At 46.9% G+C, this 19962-nt stretch overlaps 1 protein-coding gene across 10 annotated transcripts in view; it reads right to left on the bottom strand.

The window, feature by feature from the left end:
- Window positions 1–567: 567 nt before the first annotated feature.
- Window positions 568–19962, bottom strand: part of ptprdb (protein tyrosine phosphatase receptor type Db) — a 55058-nt gene continuing 35663 nt past the window's right edge. For 4 of the 10 annotated variants that reach the window (XM_062477573.1, XM_062477572.1, XM_062477575.1 and 1 more), the window contains 24 exons: window positions 19763–19956; window positions 19529–19555; window positions 19220–19337; window positions 18534–19121; window positions 17940–18034; window positions 17550–17806; window positions 17256–17349; window positions 16690–16914; window positions 16400–16560; window positions 16198–16209; window positions 15972–16084; window positions 15796–15837; window positions 15237–15334; window positions 13390–13513; window positions 11510–11685; window positions 9259–9378; window positions 8945–9099; window positions 7106–7391; window positions 5807–5985; window positions 5538–5664; window positions 5049–5174; window positions 4795–4949; window positions 4278–4413; window positions 568–4010 (listed from right to left, as the gene is read on the bottom strand). In XM_062477573.1, the coding sequence (XP_062333557.1) occupies window positions 3942–4010; window positions 4278–4413; window positions 4795–4949; window positions 5049–5174; window positions 5538–5664; window positions 5807–5985; window positions 7106–7391; window positions 8945–9099; window positions 9259–9378; window positions 11510–11685; window positions 13390–13513; window positions 15237–15334; window positions 15796–15837; window positions 15972–16084; window positions 16198–16209; window positions 16400–16560; window positions 16690–16914; window positions 17256–17349; window positions 17550–17806; window positions 17940–18034; window positions 18534–19121; window positions 19220–19337; window positions 19529–19555; window positions 19763–19956 (3677 nt within the window). In that variant the 3' untranslated portion in view covers window positions 568–3941. The remainder of the gene's footprint in view (window positions 4011–4277; window positions 4414–4794; window positions 4950–5048; window positions 5175–5537; window positions 5665–5806; window positions 5986–7105; window positions 7392–8944; window positions 9100–9258; window positions 9379–11509; window positions 11686–13389; window positions 13514–15236; window positions 15335–15795; window positions 15838–15971; window positions 16085–16197; window positions 16210–16399; window positions 16561–16689; window positions 16915–17255; window positions 17350–17549; window positions 17807–17939; window positions 18035–18533; window positions 19122–19219; window positions 19338–19528; window positions 19556–19762; window positions 19957–19962) is intronic. The other 6 variants (XM_062477576.1, XM_062477577.1, XM_062477579.1 and 3 more) reach the window with 3 other exon arrangements.

The raw sequence follows: 19962 nt of genomic DNA, 5'->3' as shown, positions 1-19962 counted from the left end.
GTGTAGGCACTTGTTCTCAACCCACTACACAATTTTTTTGGTAATGTGTCTTGTAGGTCTTAAATTTCAATCTTTTTCTTAAAAAAGTCTTAAATTTGACACTGAAACCTGCAGGAACCCTGTGTAGGATGACACAAGTATCTATCAACAAGGAATAGTGGAATACTGGTGTTTTAAACTTTTGCACTGCAGAATTTGAACCTTTGTACATGAAAGGAGCCTGTCCTTGCATCACCTGCTCTAACCTTTTGAGCTACCAGAGAAATCGTCTTTGACTTATTTATACACATTAATGATTCATATGTATGGAAAAGCTTAAACACCACCAGAGATGGAAATAATCTGGGTGGAAAAGTATACCTTCACTTGATCTGTCTAGGTTGTTGTAGGGTTCCTTATCAATCAACCACAATCATCCTTTCCTGTCGGCTCACCTGCCTTAGCTGAGAGCTCCATGTCCTTACAACCCTGACACACATTAGCCCAGTTATCAAGACCTGGCACACTATCCTAACATTTAAGAAAGGACTTTAACATGGTAAAAAAAGAAGATTTTTAAAGACATGATTTAGTTTTTCACTTGAGTTTATTTGTAACAAATGAAACTTGTGTCGACAAAGACCAGACTTCCATACAGACCTTTTTTTTCCCGGTTGCACACCACGGGAGAACCGACATAAGAAAATAAAAATCACTTGTTTCACTCGGAAAAGAAAACCCCTCAAAAGTTTACATGTACAGATCAAATATCGTATGTACGATGGAAATAACCGATTTGTTTAGCCCACTATTCATTTTTTTAATACTTTGAATTCACTCCAGTTGAATTCATTCACATGAGGTGTGGGAAGGATGGGAGACTTAATTCTCTGTGATAATTTTGTGGGACAACAATTCCACTGTGACATGCCGCACACACATGGTAGTGTCATAATCTGTGATTTCTGGTGCAGGCGCAAACCTCCCATTCAAATACAATATATCTATTAAAACTTTGATTTACCTTATAATTACTTTATTTATTTACCTAAATGTTACTCTTAGTGTTCTGTGTTATTTACATATGCACACTGCAGTGATAATTTAGAGTTTCTCTTTACTGAGTTCAAGTAACATTGTCAAGGGTGAGTATTGGAGACAATGGGGTAGTATTAACTAGTGCATAGTAGAAAGAGAGAAAGTGCAATTCTTCCCATACATGTGAAACGGAGGGGACTTCTCAAACGTGGTACCATGCATATAAAGACGAGGACGTGTATCACTGTCAGATGGTGGGCAATACCTAAACTGAGTGAAGCGATGAATGAAGAGGAGGAGCGTTCAAAGCAATGCTCTACTGTGAAGAGAAATGATGAAAGAACCACAACTTCTCTCTTGTCAATGAAGGAATGAAGGATGACAGAACGAATAAACACAAAAGTGAACGACAAGTTTAACCTTTTTTTTTTTTTTTTTTTTTTTTACTGGAACCAAAGCCTGTCTTTGTGTGTTCTGAGCGTTCCTTTCTCTCCAGTCTGACTAAAAAGTACTGGATGTGTGTGCCTCAGTGTCGTCAGCTCTCTCTCTCTGATGCCAAAGTTGGCCAAATCCATTAGACTCCACATGGCCGAATACATGGGAGTCCAACTAAGTTCTCCCTGAATACACACAAAGTTTAGACAAATGAAATAGGACTTTGAAATCATATGAAGCCCTACTAAGCTTGACACTACTTGCACTGCACTGCATAAAAAACAAATACTCCCATTGACCAGTACAATTGTTCCTCAAACCTCAAACCCCTGACTGATGTTTCCTTTACCTCAATGGCTTCTTTTGCTCTCTTGGCTTTGGAAATCTCCAAAATAAAAGTACTTGTTTGTTTGTCTAGATGGAAATGGTGAAAAATCCCAGTACTACTATCACCCTTCCAAATAGAAAACTTCACAGCCCAAACATAAAATATACAAAAATACCTTCACTGAAAAGCAACAAAACCATACAGACTACATAAACAATGACATTCTGGTAAACACACATACATACATAACACAAAAACCATCAAAGTAACTTTATCAAAATAGGCGTGTGTAATATAAGGCACTATAAATCTAAAATCAAAATACGTATTTTATGCTGTTGAATTATGAGTCGTATCATTCATTTGTTGCTGTGACACATAAAAGGATGACATCGTATACAGACGAATATCGACTTCCTGGGTTGGTTCCATTGATTGGACACATTAAATGTTAGTGGGTACCATATTTATCATAGCACCCTTGTGCCTGGAAAGATACATTATCATTGTTTATGGCATAATTGTAGTTAGTGACTTATAAAAAAAAATATATATATATATAATAGAACATCTAGTTATTATTGCACACTGAATCAGACAAGAGTGAAAAGTCTTATAATGGTGAGCATTCCAGTGAAAAAGATACCTTCACCCTCCCTCACCCTCCCTCACCTTCCCTCCTCCCTCACCTTCCCTCCTCCCTCCTTCCACCCTTCTTTACCTCCCCAATTGAAAATGAAAAAAAAAATCTCTTTGTGAAGCTTATTTGGACATATATAAATACTTGCTTCTATCTATCTACTTCTGTGCATAAATCTGTACTGTTCTGGGCCTCTCTCGTCCATAGGTATACACTGTATACATCCCTGCCTGGTGGGAGAATGGAGTTTGCTAGCAGCAGGTTCATACTTCCATGGTCCCTGTAAAAATTCTAAATGGCTGCCCTGTGTGCGCCTCTACTGACACTTATAGAATATGAGAGGGTTAGGAGGACAAGAGTAGCTAGCAACTCTGGAGATAATGTCCAAAAAAAGAGTGACAGAATACAGGAGAGTGACAGTCAATGACTGTGATTTGTTTCACACTGGTTTTGATTGTACACGTTTAAAACAGTACCAGAGTTTTAAAAAAACCCACACAACGTTGTCGGAATACAAAAGAAACATTTTGTGCCACCTTGTCCTCATATTGTTTAAGGGGACAATGTCACAGGTCAGTAAAAATAAAAATAAAATACATATTGTAATATCCAGTTTTCTTTTTTTCTCCAAAAAACAAGATTCACAGATCTATACAGTACTAAAAAACTAAATTAATATTTTACTTTGTGGTATATGTTTACATCTCAAAGTGAAACATAAGGTTGAAATGGTGGTTATTATTATTGTAGAAAGAGAAATCTTTTTCATTCACCAGAAACAACAGTCTGTTCCCACATAAAGACTGGGTGTGTCTTTTTTTCATAATTTGGAGGTGTCTTATCTGCAACACTATGCTGTGTTCAGGGGTCTCAAGCCTCGCGTTGGCAATTTCTGATCCTCAAAAGTCTCTCGAAATATCTCCCACTTGTTCCTTCAAGTTCCTTTAACTGGTGAATCACCCAGAATGGGAGTTTCTAGATGTTTTTCTCAAAGAGAAATCCCTAAATATCCTGTGAGGGTCAGTCACATTATGTTGTCCGGTTCTAACAGTTTGTTCAAACCATGTAGGGTGGAGATGAATGTTCCTTCCATAACAAAGTGGTTTGAGCACTGAGAAACAGCACTGTGAGGGAAATAAAACCTCCAATGTTTTCCAGGATATTGGATGGGACCGGAGTGGGAGATTGTTCCTCAACAAATTAGTGACTGACCTGGTGTGTAGAAGGGGAGGGGGCGGGTGGTGGTAGGGGCAGGAGCATGGATGTGGCAGCTACCAGGTCAGACAGTTATTTATGGCTCACAAGAGGTGCTGTTGCTCGGGGGTGGGCGGGGGTGCGGGGGGTGGGGGTGGGCGGGGGTTGGTTGGGTTAGGGAGGGAGTAGCCAGTGGTCCCCTCGTCCCTGGATAGTAATGGCCAGATCTCCAATGACACCCTGAGCCCTAGTGCCCAATACTGGAATGGAGGGACCCTTAGAGCACTGTGCAGGGGCAGGGTGCCATTTTGGACGTGGCCGGAGAGACTATGTTGCATAGTGGTCGAAGCTACCCAGGTATTCCAGACTGGCCCGGTAGCAGAACTGGTACTGGTCCTGAAATGAGACAAAACCACATGCAATCAGCATGGAGCTGCTCTTCACCTCCTGGTTGCTGTGTGTGTTGGTGTGTGTAGGTGTGTATAGGTGTGTATAGGTGTGTGACATGATAGAATGAGGTGACAGGTGAGAGAAGGACACCGGCAAATCTAGAGGAGTGAGTGTGTGTGTGTAAGGAGGAGAAACTGTGTGTGTGTATGTAAGGAGGAGAAACTGTGTGTGTGTATGTAAGGAGGAGAAACTGTGTGTGTGTGTGTATCTCACCTCTGTCTGTACCGTGGCTGGTCTCTGGGTCCGCAGCATCTTGACTGTCTGGAAGATGTCCACCACGCCCTCGTAGCGCATCCTCTCCAGCACAATGCTCAGGGTGATGAAGACCCCCGTCCTCCCCACGCCCGCACTGGACCACACACACACACACACACACATACATACACACACACACACACACACACACACACACACACACACACACACACACACACACACACACACACACACACACACACACACACACACACACAAAGACAAACATGACACACAGGTTATAAAAAGAGTATAAAAAATAAGAAGAACTGCAGTATCATAATGAATGTGTTTTTTTAATATTCAGATTTGTGCTGTTTGGTTTGTACGTGAAATGCTAAATTTGAAAGAATACATATTTGTATATATTATAATACAAATATATTGTGCATTACTGTGTTCATTTTGTTACCGTATTTCAAACTGTATGACATGAGGATGGACCAATGAAGCTCCGTGGGAGGCGGTTTCTTACCTACAGTGCACTGTTATTGGCCCATCCTGGCCAAACTGCTCTTTCGTTTTGTGCACTTGGCCAATGAAATCAATGAATCCCTCGCCTGACTTTGGCACTCCTTGCTCTGGCCAATCAGTGAACTGAAACTGACGAACTGTCCGTGATTGGCCATCCTGAAATAAACCAATGTTCCAATTGGTATTTAAAATCAATTGAACACAACATTCTGTCACAAACACACATACTTGCACAACACACACACACACACTCACCCTGGCATCAGTGACTTTGAACTCTCGAAGGATGTACTGGGGCATGTTGTACTCTGCCATTGGGTCCACCACAAAGTACTGGTATCGTGCTGAGCGCTCAGCTGGCCAGTACTGGTGACACTTCTCCTGCAGGGGGCGCACCAGTTTACAGACACATGTTTATACATGGTATTACTGTATATAATACATGGTATTATATCCAGTATTGATAACAGACTTTTGTTGCCACATAAAGGTTTCAATGTATGCAAGTGCATTTGGGTTTGTGTGTACATGCGTGTGTGTGTGTGTGTGTGTGTGTGTGTGTGTGTGTGTGAGTGTGCTTGTCTGTCTTTGAGTCATAATCTGGAACTCACAGAGCCCCTCTCTGTGAGACTCCAATGGTCATTGTCAACCTGTAAGTGTGGATGTGTGGATGTGTGTGTGTGTGTGTGTGTATGGGTGTGTGTGTGTGGATATGTGTGTGTGTGGATGTGTGTGTGTCCGTACCCGTCCCATCTCCCTCAGCTTGGTGAGCATGACTACGATGGTGGAGTTGTGTTCCCAGAGCATCCGCCAGTAGTCCTCTGTAGTCTCTGCCAGTGGACCCTGGGTAGCAATATAGGCCCTCTGTTGCCTGTACACACACACATACACACACAGACATAGGTTGTTATGGTTACACTATCAAGCCATTCATAGGTATGAAGAGACCATGTATTATGGGTCATGTTAATTGTAACTCTGACCCATGACTACCTGGTTACGGGTCTACTCACCTGTATCCGTCTATGAAGCTGGCATTGATGTAGTCTGAGCCCTCCACCCCTCTGATTGGCTGCAGACAGACTCGGGTGGTCTCATAGGGCATGATGTTGACCAACCGGTTCTTGAACTTGTTGCAGGGCAGGTTGGCGCTCACAAAGCGGGAGGTGTGCGCCATCGCACTGGCCAATCGCTAAGAGGGGCGGCAGGAAAACAGTGTGACATAGGGGCTTCTTATGGCTGTAATACCATAATGTAGGAATGGTTTGGAACATTGTACCGTACAGAGGCATGAACAAAAACCTAACTTGCATGTTACCAAGAAGAGGCCCAGGACCCCTAAAAACCACAATGTTCTTTGTCAGTGGAAGGATGGTGGGAAAGGGAGGGGGGTCGGGAGTGGAGAGGAAGGAGAATGGAGGGAGGAAAACCACAGGCCCCACACTGTCTCCACACAAACACACACACACATGTGAACCAGAGTTGATCCTGCCTCAGGAAACCCCCCAGGCGCAAGTAAAATCACACACACACACGCACACAGAGACACGCACAGAGACACGCACAAACACACACTGACCGAGGATTGACACTGTTGAAAAAGAAACGCGAGAACAACAGACGGCTAAGCCAGGATGGAGGGACAGACTGAGAGGAAACCACAGACACAGGAGAGAAAGAAGAGGCCTCAGAACCCTTGTCTGATACTAACAACGTTCATGGGTTCCATCCTCTTCACCTCAACACAGACTGGGGCACATCCGCTCCCCACCATCAAAGATAGGTTACAATTTACTGGGGGGGGGTGTGTGTGTCTGTGTTGAGTGGGGGGTTATTTGGTTACCACTACTAAATCATCCAGACAGAGCCAGGGTGTCCACAAAATTAACTATATTGATAGCAGACCTTCAACAAAAGACCCTTTTGAATATGATTTTTTTTCTGTCCAAGGCTGTTCTGTCTAACATATTCTGGTAGAGTATAAACTGGGTTTTTGTGTGGACCACTGAATGGGCATTCAATGTGAACCAGGCTACACACAATCACAAAGGTTTTACTATTCTATTCCACTGTATTTCATTGTAATGTATGTGTATTAAAGTAGGTTATTTTATTCTGTTCTGGGTTTTTGTGTTTTTTCAGTTGGTTATCAAAGTTTGCGACCCTCAGGCACACTCAATGGCATATTCAGTACATTTAATACATTTTCCAACTGCCTAGAATGCTTGATACCTGGCACTCATCTGAGCCCACAGGTCAAATTTTTTTCAGAACCTTCCGGACCATGTTCCACGCTGCCTCCTTCTCCTCACCTTGAACTCCAGCTCCATGCCCGTGGCGTTCTCGCCGGGCTCCATCTGGGTCAGCCGCTGGATGTAGGCGTAGAGGTTGCGTGCGGGCACCTCAGTGTTGCCGCAGGCAACCGCCTCCAGCAGGGCGTCGTGAATGAAGACGTACTGGTCCTCCGTCTGCACCATGTAGTTCCGCTGCGAGCGCATCAGGGTCACGTGACCGTAGATGTCCAGCGTCTTCTCCTGCTTGATGCGCTCCGTCATGGCGTCGATGACGATGAAGCAGCCAGTGCGGCCCACGCCGGCACTAGAGGAGGAAGTGATAGAGGAGGGGGGAGAGGGAGGAGGAGGAGATGAGGAAGAGATGGAGGTGGGGGGGAGAGGGAAGAGGAAGGAGGAGATGAGGAAGAGATGGAGGAGGGGGGGAGAGGGAAGAGGAGATGAGGAAGAGATGGAGGAGGGGGGGAGAGGGAAGAGGAAGGAGGAGATGAGGAAGAGATGGGGGAGGGGGGAGAGGGAAGAGGAGGAGATGAGTAAGAGATGGAGGTGGGGGGGGAGAGGGAAGAGGAGGAGATGAGTAAGAGATGGAGGAGGGGGGGAGAGGGAAGAGGAAGGAGGAGATGAGGAAGAGATGGGGGAGGGGGGGGAGAGGGAAGAGGAGGAGATGAGTAAGAGATGGAGGTGGGGGGGGAGAGGGAGGAAGAGAGAGGAAGGAAGAGGACAGGGGGAGGTGGAGGACAGGGAGGAGGAGAGGGGTAGGGGAGGAAGGGTTAGGGAGTGTGAGGGAGAAGAGGACAGGGGGGTAGGGGAGGGAGGGGAGACAGAGAGAGAGCATGGCAACTAGTCATTCCTGCTGTGCTGGCTGTCTGAGGAAGGAGACTGACCATGCAGGTTTCTCTAAGTGAATGAAAGCCCTGCATTTCCCTATCTTAAACCTTGAGTGTGTGTGTGTGTTTGAAACTGTGTGTGTTTGTGTACAGAGAGAGAGAGAGAGAGAGAGAGAAAGAGAGGGAGAGAGATGGATTATGAACTGGATCTGGAGCAGATGCTGGTTGTTATGGAGTCCTGTATGAGTTAATTTAATTTGATGGCTAATCCGGTTACACACTATCTCACTGGCAGGTTTCCTGTCCGTGTCTATGGTATCTCCCTCTGCTCGATTCCCATCTCTCTACTCACTGTCTCTCTCTCTTTCACACACGCACACACTACTGCACTCGCACTCACCCTTTCTCATTCACTATTTATTTCTCCCTCTTTCTCCTTCCCCAGTCTTCTTCACTTTCTATCCCACTTTCTCTCTCTCTCTCGTTCCCTTCATCTTCCCTCTGTAATCATCTGATAACCACTCCAGTCCTGCTTCTCTGCCGTGTTCCAACTCCTGCAGAAGCACCAATCATTTAGACCGCCTTCTCATTTCAATAGTTTAAACTTGTGAACTCAGACGAAGTGGGCCCAGCTTAGCGCGTAAACAGTAAACAGTGAAATCCACTTATGTAAATGAACAACATTGCTGGTCTCTTGAAAAATAAAATATATATAGGCAAGAAACTCAGCAAGAAAGTGGAATGTGGGATTGTGAAAAGATTTGTGGGTTTGTCACACAGGGTAAATTTCTTCTTTTTTTTACAGTACTGTTCTGTGTGTTTGTGTAATTGGTGTCTAGTATCTAGCTTACTGAGATGAACAATAAATGAGTCCCATTGGGACATTAAAAGGAAAGCAAAGACAAAAATGTCAGATTGTTTGGTTTGTCACTATTGTAAAATAGGCCTACAGTACATGAGTGAATGAGTTTGCAAGATTGATTAAAACACATAAGATGTGCGCGCACACACACACACACACACAGTTTCCCACCTGCAGTGGACTACCATGGGCCCGGCGTCTGGAGGGTTACAGGCCTTCACCCTGCGCAGGAAGGCCAGGAAGGGAGTGGGGTGCTCGGGCACGCCATGGTCCGGCCAGGCTGTGAACTGGAACTGACGTACCTCTCGCTTCTCACTGGAGCCACTCTGTGGGGTTACATCCACACACGATCGCACACACAGTGTTTATACACACCCAATCAGGTGTACACACACAGGCGTACAGGCACATGTACAGACGTACAAACAGAGCCAAATGATTGGACACACAGACGCACACACATACACGCAAACACACACACACACCTTATAGAGAGCGAAGGTCCTGACGGAGTAGGTGGCTAGCTCCACCGTGTCCAGCAGGGTGACCTGGATGAGGCCGTAGGTCTCTGTACCTCTGCTGGGCCAGTACTGGTCACACTTCACCTAGAGAGAGACAGGCAACCGTGTGAGAGAGGGGAGACACACCAGACCGCCCCTACGCTCGACCAAAGTGAGGAGTGTGTGTGAGTTTGGAGGGAGGGGTGTGGCGAGTGTTTGTGTTTGGAGGGAGGGGTGTGGGTAGAGTGAGGCCTAGTTGTGCTGAAGGTACATCTTTATTTGATGTGCTCTCTTTGTAGTCCTCCAGTATTCTGATCTCAGATCTCCAATTACTTGCTATGGACTTTCAATAAGGCTTGCACATTTATCACTGACAAGATGATATCTTTCTTAGTAGCTACTACAGTAAGTGATGATTTGATTCTTGGTGTACATGGCCTACATTTACCACAGCGAAATTGCACACCAAAACCCAACATGCTTCAGCACCACACTTAATCAAATTCCATGTATCAGGCGGACATATTTGTAGTGCTGTTACTGCCTTGGGGACCGCAGAGTTGGAGAGGGGGTTAAAAAAGATCCCCTAGAGGGGCCTTGGCAGAATCAGGCCAAACCAAACGCAGGGGTATGTGCTGATCTCTCCACTTTCACATCAAAGACAGGCAGGCCTCGCTCTGCATTCCCCTCTTCGAGACTGGGATTATGCCTTTGGAACGGGATGGAGGGCTGTAATTACTGTCTTTCACTGTCGTTTTCCCATCATGCCTGAGACACGGGCTGACTGTGATTATGGCTGCGTCCCACAGAGCCAGGCTTCTGACTGCCAAGGAAACGGGATGATGGAGCACACTCTGAGGCTTGGAGCGCTAGCTCCCGTTACTAAAACTCCCTCAATGAAACAAACCCAGGGGCACATTGTAGGGTTGTTTCACACTACGATAATTATGTTGCAGAAAAGCATTCAAATTCTTCGTTAGGTGTATGTCAAGTTAGCCCAACTCTGCGCTTTCTCCAAAAACGGTTTTATTCAACCTGAATTCTACTTGAACACCCTTTGAGGTAGCTCCTTGGAGTGGTATTTGTTTTTAAAGCTAGCTCCCTTGAAAAGTTGTAGACCTGCTCTGCAGCCTGCACTTGACCAAAATATCACATTGCTGCCTCGGGAAAATGACTTTCCTCACATAACATGATTGGTATTAGCAGTGTAGAAAACACACATGCATGACATTACTATCGGTGGCACGAGTGCTCTTCAGACATACTGTGGTCAAGATACAAACTTTGCCGTGTGCTCGTGGGTGTGTCTGAACGTGTGCGCTCGGCATTCTCAGTGCATGTGAAGGAGAGGAATAAGCCAAGGAGAGGGATGAGTAGAAAAACATGAAGGAAACATTGCGGAGGAAGCAAGCGAGGGAGAGAGAGACAGAGAGAGAGAGAGAGAGAGAGAGAGAGAGAGAGAGAGAGAGAGAGATCTTGCCTTAGAGAAGAAATAGGAAGGCATCTGGGGGTTCAAACAGACACAGAGACAGTTGGAAAGTTGGAAAAGAGAATTAAGCTTCAACATTTTACAGTTCATTCAGTTTAGTAGAATCAGAGAGTGGTTGAGGTTAAAGGAAAACATTTATATTCTCAGACAACTTTACGACACCACCAAAAAAGGTTTGACATCATGCTGCAGATATTAAGAGTTCATTTTCTGAGGGGAATAAAGCTCCTCTCTAGAGAGAGTGGCGATCCCTGTGTAAAACCATTACGTTTAAAGGTAACCTGACTAAATGAATTCTTCCTACATAGCCTTGAGATTACTCCCACACAAGAACCATTTCCTGTTCACACTCCTTATAATGCAGTCACTTCCACAGATGACAGCTGCAATCTTTCTTAACATATAGCAGAAATGTTCCCCTCAAAAGAAGTTCTAATCACAATGTTAGTGTTTGAGTTAGAACAAAGGGTCACGAAAAAAAGCAGATTTCCTCAAGAACTATTATTTCAAAATTAATTAGTTTTATTCAAACAGAAATCCTTTTTATCTCTAAAGACACTTGATCATGACCACTTAAACCCTTTCTCGTTTACACAAGTCGCAACGGAACAAGATTCTACGTATGTAAAGTTGTCCAGTTCACCAAATTATTATTTTTTGTGTGTGGGAGGAGGGGAGGGGATGGGTTGAGAAAACACATTGCAGCTACATGGCAAAATGGCCCCCAGCGGTCCGAGCTCCCCTTACCCGTGACTTCTCCTCTAGCTTGGTCATCATGATGATGTTGGCTGTGTGCTGCTCCCACACCAGACGCCAGAAGTCGCAGAACGTCTCTGGCAGAGAGCCCTGCGTGGCGATGTAAGCGTTCTGGCGCCGGTAGCCATCGATGTAGTTGGCGTTGATGTAGTCACCTCCCGGGATGCCTAGGCGAGCAGAGCAGAGGGGGGAGGGCGGGGGGAGAGTTAGCTACATTTGTATCACTGGGTAAGAGGTTGATTTGAGTGGCATGACCATGTTTGGTGTTGAATGCTCCTTCCGTGTATGTGTGTGTGTGTGTGAGGTGAGTCACAATCTCAGAGCATTTTGTCTTGTCTGTCGGGGCCTTAAAACCAGTTAAAACCTGTTCATATCAGTTCAAGATCAACCCATGTGGATTGAGAACTATGGCTGCATCTTGGTAGCTGTGGGTGTTCTTAGTAAACGGCCATTTTCTTCTCTGAATCACTCAAAGAAGATCATCACCCTAATCTCTCTGTACTGGGAGTCTGTCCCTTTGAATGGAAGTAGGACTGGAATCTCTGTGTAAGACCCGGGTGACAGTGCTTGTCCTGAAGGGGATTGTGTGAAAGCGTGCACATGTGTGTGTGTGTGTGTGTGGGAGGGATGAGTGTGTGTGTGGAGGTGATTCAGGATCAGTCCTGCTCATCTGGGCCTAATACCATAATCCCAAAAATCACAGAGTCACTGCACACGCACGCACACACACACACACACACACACACACACACACACACACACACACACACACACACACACACACACACACACACACACACACACACACACTGTAGCCCTGACCTTATTCTGAATAGCCGGAACACTTGGCCAGAACACTGGGAACTCTCTTGACTCTCTGAAACTCTCCGAGGACAGTTTATAAAAATCCAACGACCAAACACAGTCTAACTGCTGGGCCATTACATTTACAGAGGCAGTTTTCTTCTGTGTCAGCTAACATTACTGATGAGCCGGCAAGCTGACAACCTGCCCCCAACTAACCTTACACTCCCAACATCTGGTCTCCCTCGCGCATACACACACACACACACACACACACACACCCCTGCATTAATATACACACACAAACACTCAAAATGACAGTGTATTTTCCCCTCCTGCCTTGTTTGAAGCAGCAGAAACAGAAGGCAGGAAGGACTAGAGGCATGTTGATTAACCGCGGGCTTGAAACTGGCTGCTTGGCTACAAGCTTTGATGTGCTACGGCTTCACTGCATGGGAGAAGCTGCTCTGTGCAGACACGAGATAAAACAGAGGAGCTAAGACAAGCTTCCGTCACTCTTTGACTTGCGCGTGTGTGTGTGTGTGTGGTGTGTGAATCATTGTGTGTATGCGAGCGGGTGTGTGTAAGTGTCTTAGCGTGTGTGTATATGTTTTGTATCTGTGAGCATCTCTGTGTTAGCATCTGTGTGTGTTAGCATGTGTGGGTTTGGGTGTGTGTGTACTGCTGAACTGACAGAAAGACAGACAAGCAGTGCTCCAGGATAGGTGGGGGTAGAAGGGCTGCTCACACATGCTCTGCCTAGATAAGGCTCATCTGTCTGGGCTCGGCCTCCCACTGAATCCCCCTCTCCACTCTCGAGCTGCCAGTTACCCTGACTGCCTGGGGTTTTTCTGAGGTAGGTGTATGTGTGTGTGTTTGTGTATTTAATGCAGAAAGGTTTCCTTTAGTACCTCAAGTACATTAGACTTCAAAAAACCTCAGTACTCCACATTTTGTGTCTCCTTTCTTGCGGCATCTGGAATCTGGTTAATCTTTACTGTAAGTACAGCGGACATTTTGTGCCTGGTTTCCTCCTTTAGCATTGGAGGTTAAGGAAACAACCTTACCCTCGATGCTGGAGAGCATGACGCGGGAGTGGTCGTATGCAATGACGTTAGCGTAGCGGTTCTTTGGCTTGTTGACCTCCAGGTTGGAGTGCTCCCATGTGAACTGCTGACCGGGGTCTATCGACTGAAACACACATGCACACACACACACACACCAAGTACATTAGGAGACTCCTAAAAGTCATCCATTGGGTCGATTGCCATTGGTGGTCAAAGGGTTAGAGCTGTAACTGTTGTTTGACCAGAGTTGTTAGTTGGGGTAGATGGTAATTGTAGTTTAACCAGAGTTGTTAGTGTGGGAAGATGGTATTTGTAGTTTAACCTGCACAGTTAGTGAGGGGAGATGGTACTTGGAGTTAACCAGAGCGGTTAGTTGGAGGAGAGACAGACATGAGGTCATTTAATGGACTCCAAATGGAAGGAGAGAAGTAATTTGGTAATTCTAAATATTTTACCCTGTATAATTATGGTTTGGTTGAAGCATATGGAAGACTGGGGGGATTGGAAGTGTGTGTGTGTAAGTGTCTTTGTGTGCGTGTGTCTGTGTGTGTAAGTGTGGAATTTCTCTCTATTTACTGCTCACTATCATGTGTGTCTGATTATGACACCGAAATCACCCATAATCTCTTTCCCATCCACTTCTCTTTCTCTCTCTCTCCATCCTTTTCTCCTTAGGGGTTAAATCTGGACGAAGTAAACAGTCATGCAGAGAAAATGTGTGGCTCTTCTGTCTGTGTCTAACTCACACCACAATTACCCTCCCTCTCTCCCTCCCTCCATCACTCCATCATTTTTTCCCCTGCTCTCTCTCATTATTCTCTTACTTCGCCTTCTCATTCGTCAATCCCCCATTTTCTCATCATTTTTCTCCCTCCATACCTCTCCCCCTCTAACCCATCGTTCGGTCAATTAGGCCCCTAGGGTCTGTATGGGATTCCACACCCAGCTATAGTTGGATATAGAGAAACATCAGGGAAGCACAATTCATTGCCCTCTAACCTCTTGGAGAACACCGACACTTTCTTTTTTGTGGCTAGCTTGTTCTGAAGTAGTAGAAGGGATGTTTTGTTTTGGTGGATGTTTTGGTGGATGTTTTGGTGGATGTTTTGGTGGATTAGACAACATCGTTCGGACTCACTGCCGTCAGGAAATGCTATAGCTATAGCTCAAAGAGCTACTGGTCTGGTTTATGTTGTGTCATGCCTGTCTGCATATGTTCCTCGCTCCTGATTGCTCTCTTTCTCTCTTGTTGTCTTTGATTATAATTTTTTATTTTTTTTTATGTTTCTCTCAGTTTCTCATCTGTCTCTCAGTCCACATCCCTCATCATCTCTCTCTTTCTCTAAGACTGTCTCACTCTCTGTCTCTCTCACCCCGTTTTTCTTCTCCCTCTCTAATTCTCTCTTGTCTGATTCTCTCTTGTCTGATTCTCTCTCGTCATTCAAGCGTGAAAATGAAAGACTGATAACCATCTGCCTGTAAGAAGCTCTTTGAGTTGGCAATTTCTATTTCCCTGCCTGGTGTTTTTCTTCAGTGAATACATTTTTTCTCCTGCTCGCAATATGGAAACTAAAGACAGACTGAAAGAGAAAGAGATAGAAGACAATAGTGTTTTTGACATGAAATCAGTCTCTAACTGTAAAAGCATTGAAACAGTCTGATTTTGTGAAGGGATGTATGTGGAAGAGTCTACTGAACATGATAACTGACAATGAGCACGAGGCGACATCTGGAACACAGTGTGAAGTCGTGCTACGCCTTCAACAAAAGGCCTGATATACTGTAACGCCGGAAGGATCTGCAGAGGATCTTCCGCTCGACGGGCAACATCTCTTGTTCTACTGTACCTCGTACTCCTGAGAGAACTTGAGGTTGTCGTTGGCTTTCAGATGCTCCACGTGTTCCTCCAGCTCAGACATGGGCACAGGCGGGTGGCACGCCATGCCTGCTCAGGAAGGAGAGAGAGAGAGACAGACAGAGAGACCAGGGGGGAGAGAGAAGGGGAGAGGCCCTTTAGAGTTGTATACAATACTCCTTGCGGGAAAGCTTGGAGCTGAACAAAACGCAGTTCAGGAGCACTTTAGATAAACGCTAGCAGGGCAGCAGCTAATGGAAAAATGAATCTTGTTATGCGTCGATCTTCCCTTAAGAGCAGAACAGCCCATGTTATGAACAATGTTATGGAGGAAAAACACTTCTCCTCAGCGAATACAAAAAAAAGGATCAAATCCAAATTCAGCCTGACAACACAAAGAGTTGTAAGAAGCATTTATTAGCATGTATGAGTAGTTACTCTGACAGAGAGTCTGGGTCTTTTGCTGGATGGAGTGAACAAAATGAGGGTTAGTGAGCCTGACGAAGAGAGACAGTAGAGAAAGAGAACTAGGAGGGCTGAGACCAACTAACTTGATAGACGGCGGTAGCCGCGGTAAACTGAAACACGGTAACCTGGAAATACAAACAAATACAGTAAACACCAGGAGTGTGTGTGTGTGTACATTCCTAGAAGAAGCACGTTCAATGGCATGTGTGCCAGTGTTGTGGATGCTTATATTTATATGTGTGTGAGTGTGTGTGTGTACCTGGGGTCTGGAAGTTGATCCTGCGTAGCTCCACAGGGTCAGTGGGGTGGTGAGAGGACATGGCCTTGCTGCAGGGGAAACTCCCCTTCCTCCCCTCGGCTTCCGCCCTCTTCCTGTAAACAACAAAACAACAATTACCCACATTTTGGTCAGGTATTCAATATCATGCCGGGGCAAAGCGCTGAAGTTAGACGTGCTGAAATGATCCTATTTCAGGTCTTCTTACCTGTCAGGTTTGCTGTTGTCAGATGTGAGTAAGACGCGAGGAGAGACACCGACGCAGGGAAAGAACAACAACATTGGGTTATCAAAGGAAACACTGGAAAATAAGATTCCAACATCCGTTATCTCTCTCTCTCATTCTCTCTCATCCCAACCCCTCGTTCCCCTCTCCCGCTCCCTCCCTCCTCCCTCCCTCCTCCTCTCACCTCTTGAAGAGGAGGATGGCGATGACGATGCAGACAATGAAAATGACAGCGAGCACGGGTCCCACCACCCACAGAAGCCCCTCCTCCTCGTCAATGATTGGTTGGGGATCCACGTCCGACGAGGTCACGGGGTCAGAGTAGGGGCTGGTGGCGTACATAGTCTGCCAAAGACGGAGAGAGTAGAGGGTTGGTAACCAAGAGAGTGTGTAAGTGTGTGTGCTACACAGAGCCTCAGGCAGAAGGGTTTGAGTACTGTGTTTCTGTGTATGAGTGTGTGTGTCCAAACTCACGTTGTCAGACAGGTCCAACATCGCCAGGACAAAGAACACATACTCCTGTCCGTTCTGGAGCGGGCGGTTCCGGAAGTCACCGTAGTCACGGCCATCGCCTAGGGTGAACTCCAGAGGGAGGGTCTTAAAGTGGGCGGTGACATAAGCCTTTGGCTCTGATTGGCTGGCCTGCCTGCGAACACGAAGGGCACGGCTCACACTGGTCCTGTTGATCTCTTTCAGGACCTGAGGAGGAGGGGGGATGAGAGAGAGAGAGAGAGAGAGAGAGAGAGAGAGAGAGAGAGAGAGAGAGAGAGAGAGAGAGAGAGAGAGAGAGAGAGAGAGAAGAAGATACATAGGAAGATATGGAAGGAAAGATACAGACACAAAAAAAGGTTTTCCCAAGGCTCTAGTCATCATCACCACTATCATCTACATCACCTACACACATCCTCATCACCTTTCTCCTTATTCATCATCATCATCATCATCATCATCATCATCATCATCATCATCATCATCATCATCATCATCATCATCACCAGAACCACTCTGTCCTCTCCATCCCCACCACCTCTCTGTCTCACCTCGTCCAGGTTCATCTGGTCAGGTTCCTCCCATGGCTTCAGGAACTTCCCTCCTCTCTGCTTCCTCAATGGTACCACCACCACATAGTAACCCCTGGAAACCAAAACACCTCACCTCAGTGTCTGTCTGTCTGTCTGCATGTCTGTCTGCATTTTTATCTGAGTGTCCGTCCATCCATCCATCTGTCTGTCATTGGAGTGTATGGAGCCGTCAACAACGCACATCCATTCTTACAACCCCTCCCCCTCCCCCACCCCCGTCCTCTCCATCCCTCTCTCTTGTCCTCCCCTCACCCGACTATGGTGCTGGTCTGGACGGGGGGGAGTTGAACCGTGACCATGCCGTCTGCGTTGGTCTTCCCCACCAGCGTGGGCTTGGACCTCAGCACGTCCGGGGCGGTCACGACCGTGACGCGGTGCTGCAGGCCCCCGGCGCTGTTGGCCCGGTTGGTGAGGAGGAAGGAGTACTGGGTCTCCGGCTCCAGGCCCGTTATCAACTTCTGGGTTTGCTTCCCTTCCACCTCAACACTCTGGCCCTTACCATACAGGATCTGGACAGGGAGAGAAAAAGCTTAGCCACACACACACACGTTCGGACATACACTTACGCACACTCCTGCACACACACACATACACACACTCCCACACATGCCCACACACTCTCCAGCTTGCTCCTCCACTCACAGTGAACGGCTGGGTTGGGTTCTTGTCCTTGATCTCCCACGTCAGCAGGACAGAGGTCTTCATGGACGCCTTGACCCGGAAGTTGGTGGCAAACACTGGACAGACACAGAGAACAGGGAGACACGTTTGACACTGCAGTCCAGCCCAACGCTCCTGCAGGAGAGACAGGATCCCTGAACACCAGACCAAGCCAGGATTAAGTCTGAATCCCAAACACTGGAGTTAGTCCAGTGAAAAGGGAGTCTTAGTCCCAGACTTAGCCTGGGTCAGGCTAAAACCTAGTCTAAGCCCTTACCTGTTGACCATCCACTTTCGTAACAGTCAAAACAAGATCATTCACCAAAACAAATCTCTTACCTTTCCACAGGAGGGAGACTGGGTATCTAAGACTACATCAACAAGACAACAACAAAGGACACTAATGATGCTCAACGTGGATTGGTGTGTGTGAGCGTGTGTGTCTGTGAGGACAGCAATTATACGAGACCCCCCCCCCAAAAAAAACATCCAAGGTGGGCGTATCTGGGAGGGGGGATGAAGGTGAACTGCTGGAGTGTGTGTGTGCGTGTGTGAGTGTGTGTGTGTGTGCCCTACCTTGGTCCAGCGGTTGGGTCCTAAACTGGACGCTTGGGCTGTAGGGCCCGGGGCCCACGGCCGTGTATGCACACACCCTGACATCATACACTGTATCGGCCATCAGAGCCTCCAACACCACGCTCGAGTCCGGCGCCGCCACGCTAACCTCCGTGGCGTTGCCCCTGCTGTTGATGTCCTTGTACCGCACGGTGTACTTAATGATCTTCCCGTTTTGTTCGATCAGGGGGACGGACTTCCACGCCAGCCGGATGGAGGAGGCCGAGGCGCCCTCGGAGAGGATGTTTTGGGGGAAGCTGCTGGGGGCGTCCTCCGGCATGGTCACCTCCTTCACCGCCTCCTCACCGTACCCCATCTTGTTGCGGGCGGAGAGGCGGAAGACGTAGCTCGCCCCCTTGTGGATGTCTGGGGCAGTGTAGCGGTTCTCCTTGGCGGGGAACTCCACCACGGTGGGGGGGAGGATGTCCGCTCGGCCGTAGGTGAGGCGGTACCCCAGGAGGGGGGTGGGTGCGCTGGGCGGGCGGGACCACTGGAGCACGGTGTTGCCCTCCTTGGTGGTGCTCACAGTCAGTTTGGGCACCTCCGGCACTAGGGGTTGCAGAGAGGGAAGAATTCTAGTGTTGAATTAAAGTGTGTGTGTATCTGTGTGTGTGTGCGCGTGTGTGTATGTGTGTGTTGACACCTACATGGCATGGTGGTGCAAACAGTCTGGGGTTTGCTTCTCGCCCCATCTCCCTTGGCGGTGTACGCTCCCACAGACACCGAGTACGCCGTGTCTGCCCGCAAGGCCGTCAGAACCACCTCCTGGAGAATGCAGAACCCAGAACATCAACCACACGGAACCGGAACGTTCCGAACACAGTTGGTTAGAAACCACAGCAGACTAACATACTGGGTTGCATGTGCGCACAATGTGTTGGGAAGTTATATCTAAGTGTTGAAATATTTATTATTGTTGTTATTATTAAACAGCAATCAGTCACAAATGTACTCACGTATTGTGTCTCGTCATCGCTTTCCCACTACGACCAAACAGGACAGAAAGTGGGAGGAAGAGGAAAAACGTTTAAAAAAGGATAGATATTTGTGGTTCGCATACTTCACATCAATATTAAATGCTATATTTCCCCCCAGGAATTCATAAAATAATCAGTAAGTCTTATGAGTTTGTTAACTTTGTTTAAATAAAAATACTTCCTATTTTTTCAGACCTCTATCCTATCCCGTACCTGGGAATCATCGATGAGGATGTCCCTGATGAGGGGCTGTCCACTGGGCTCTCCGTAGTTCATCCTGACGTAGTGCACCTGGTACCCCCGTATCTGACCGTGCTGGAGTTCCACTGCCGGCGCCCGCCACCACACCCTGACGGCCGAGGCGTTGAGCGCCTCTGCCTCTACACCCCGTGGAGGGCCGCTGGGAACTGGAA

Source organism: Osmerus eperlanus, chromosome 14 (genome assembly GCF_963692335.1).
Source record: "Osmerus eperlanus chromosome 14, fOsmEpe2.1, whole genome shotgun sequence".
Taxonomy (NCBI): domain Eukaryota; kingdom Metazoa; phylum Chordata; class Actinopteri; order Osmeriformes; family Osmeridae; genus Osmerus; species Osmerus eperlanus.
The sequence above is the reverse complement of the archived record's forward strand: the minus strand, read 5'-3'. Positions and strand labels throughout refer to the sequence as shown.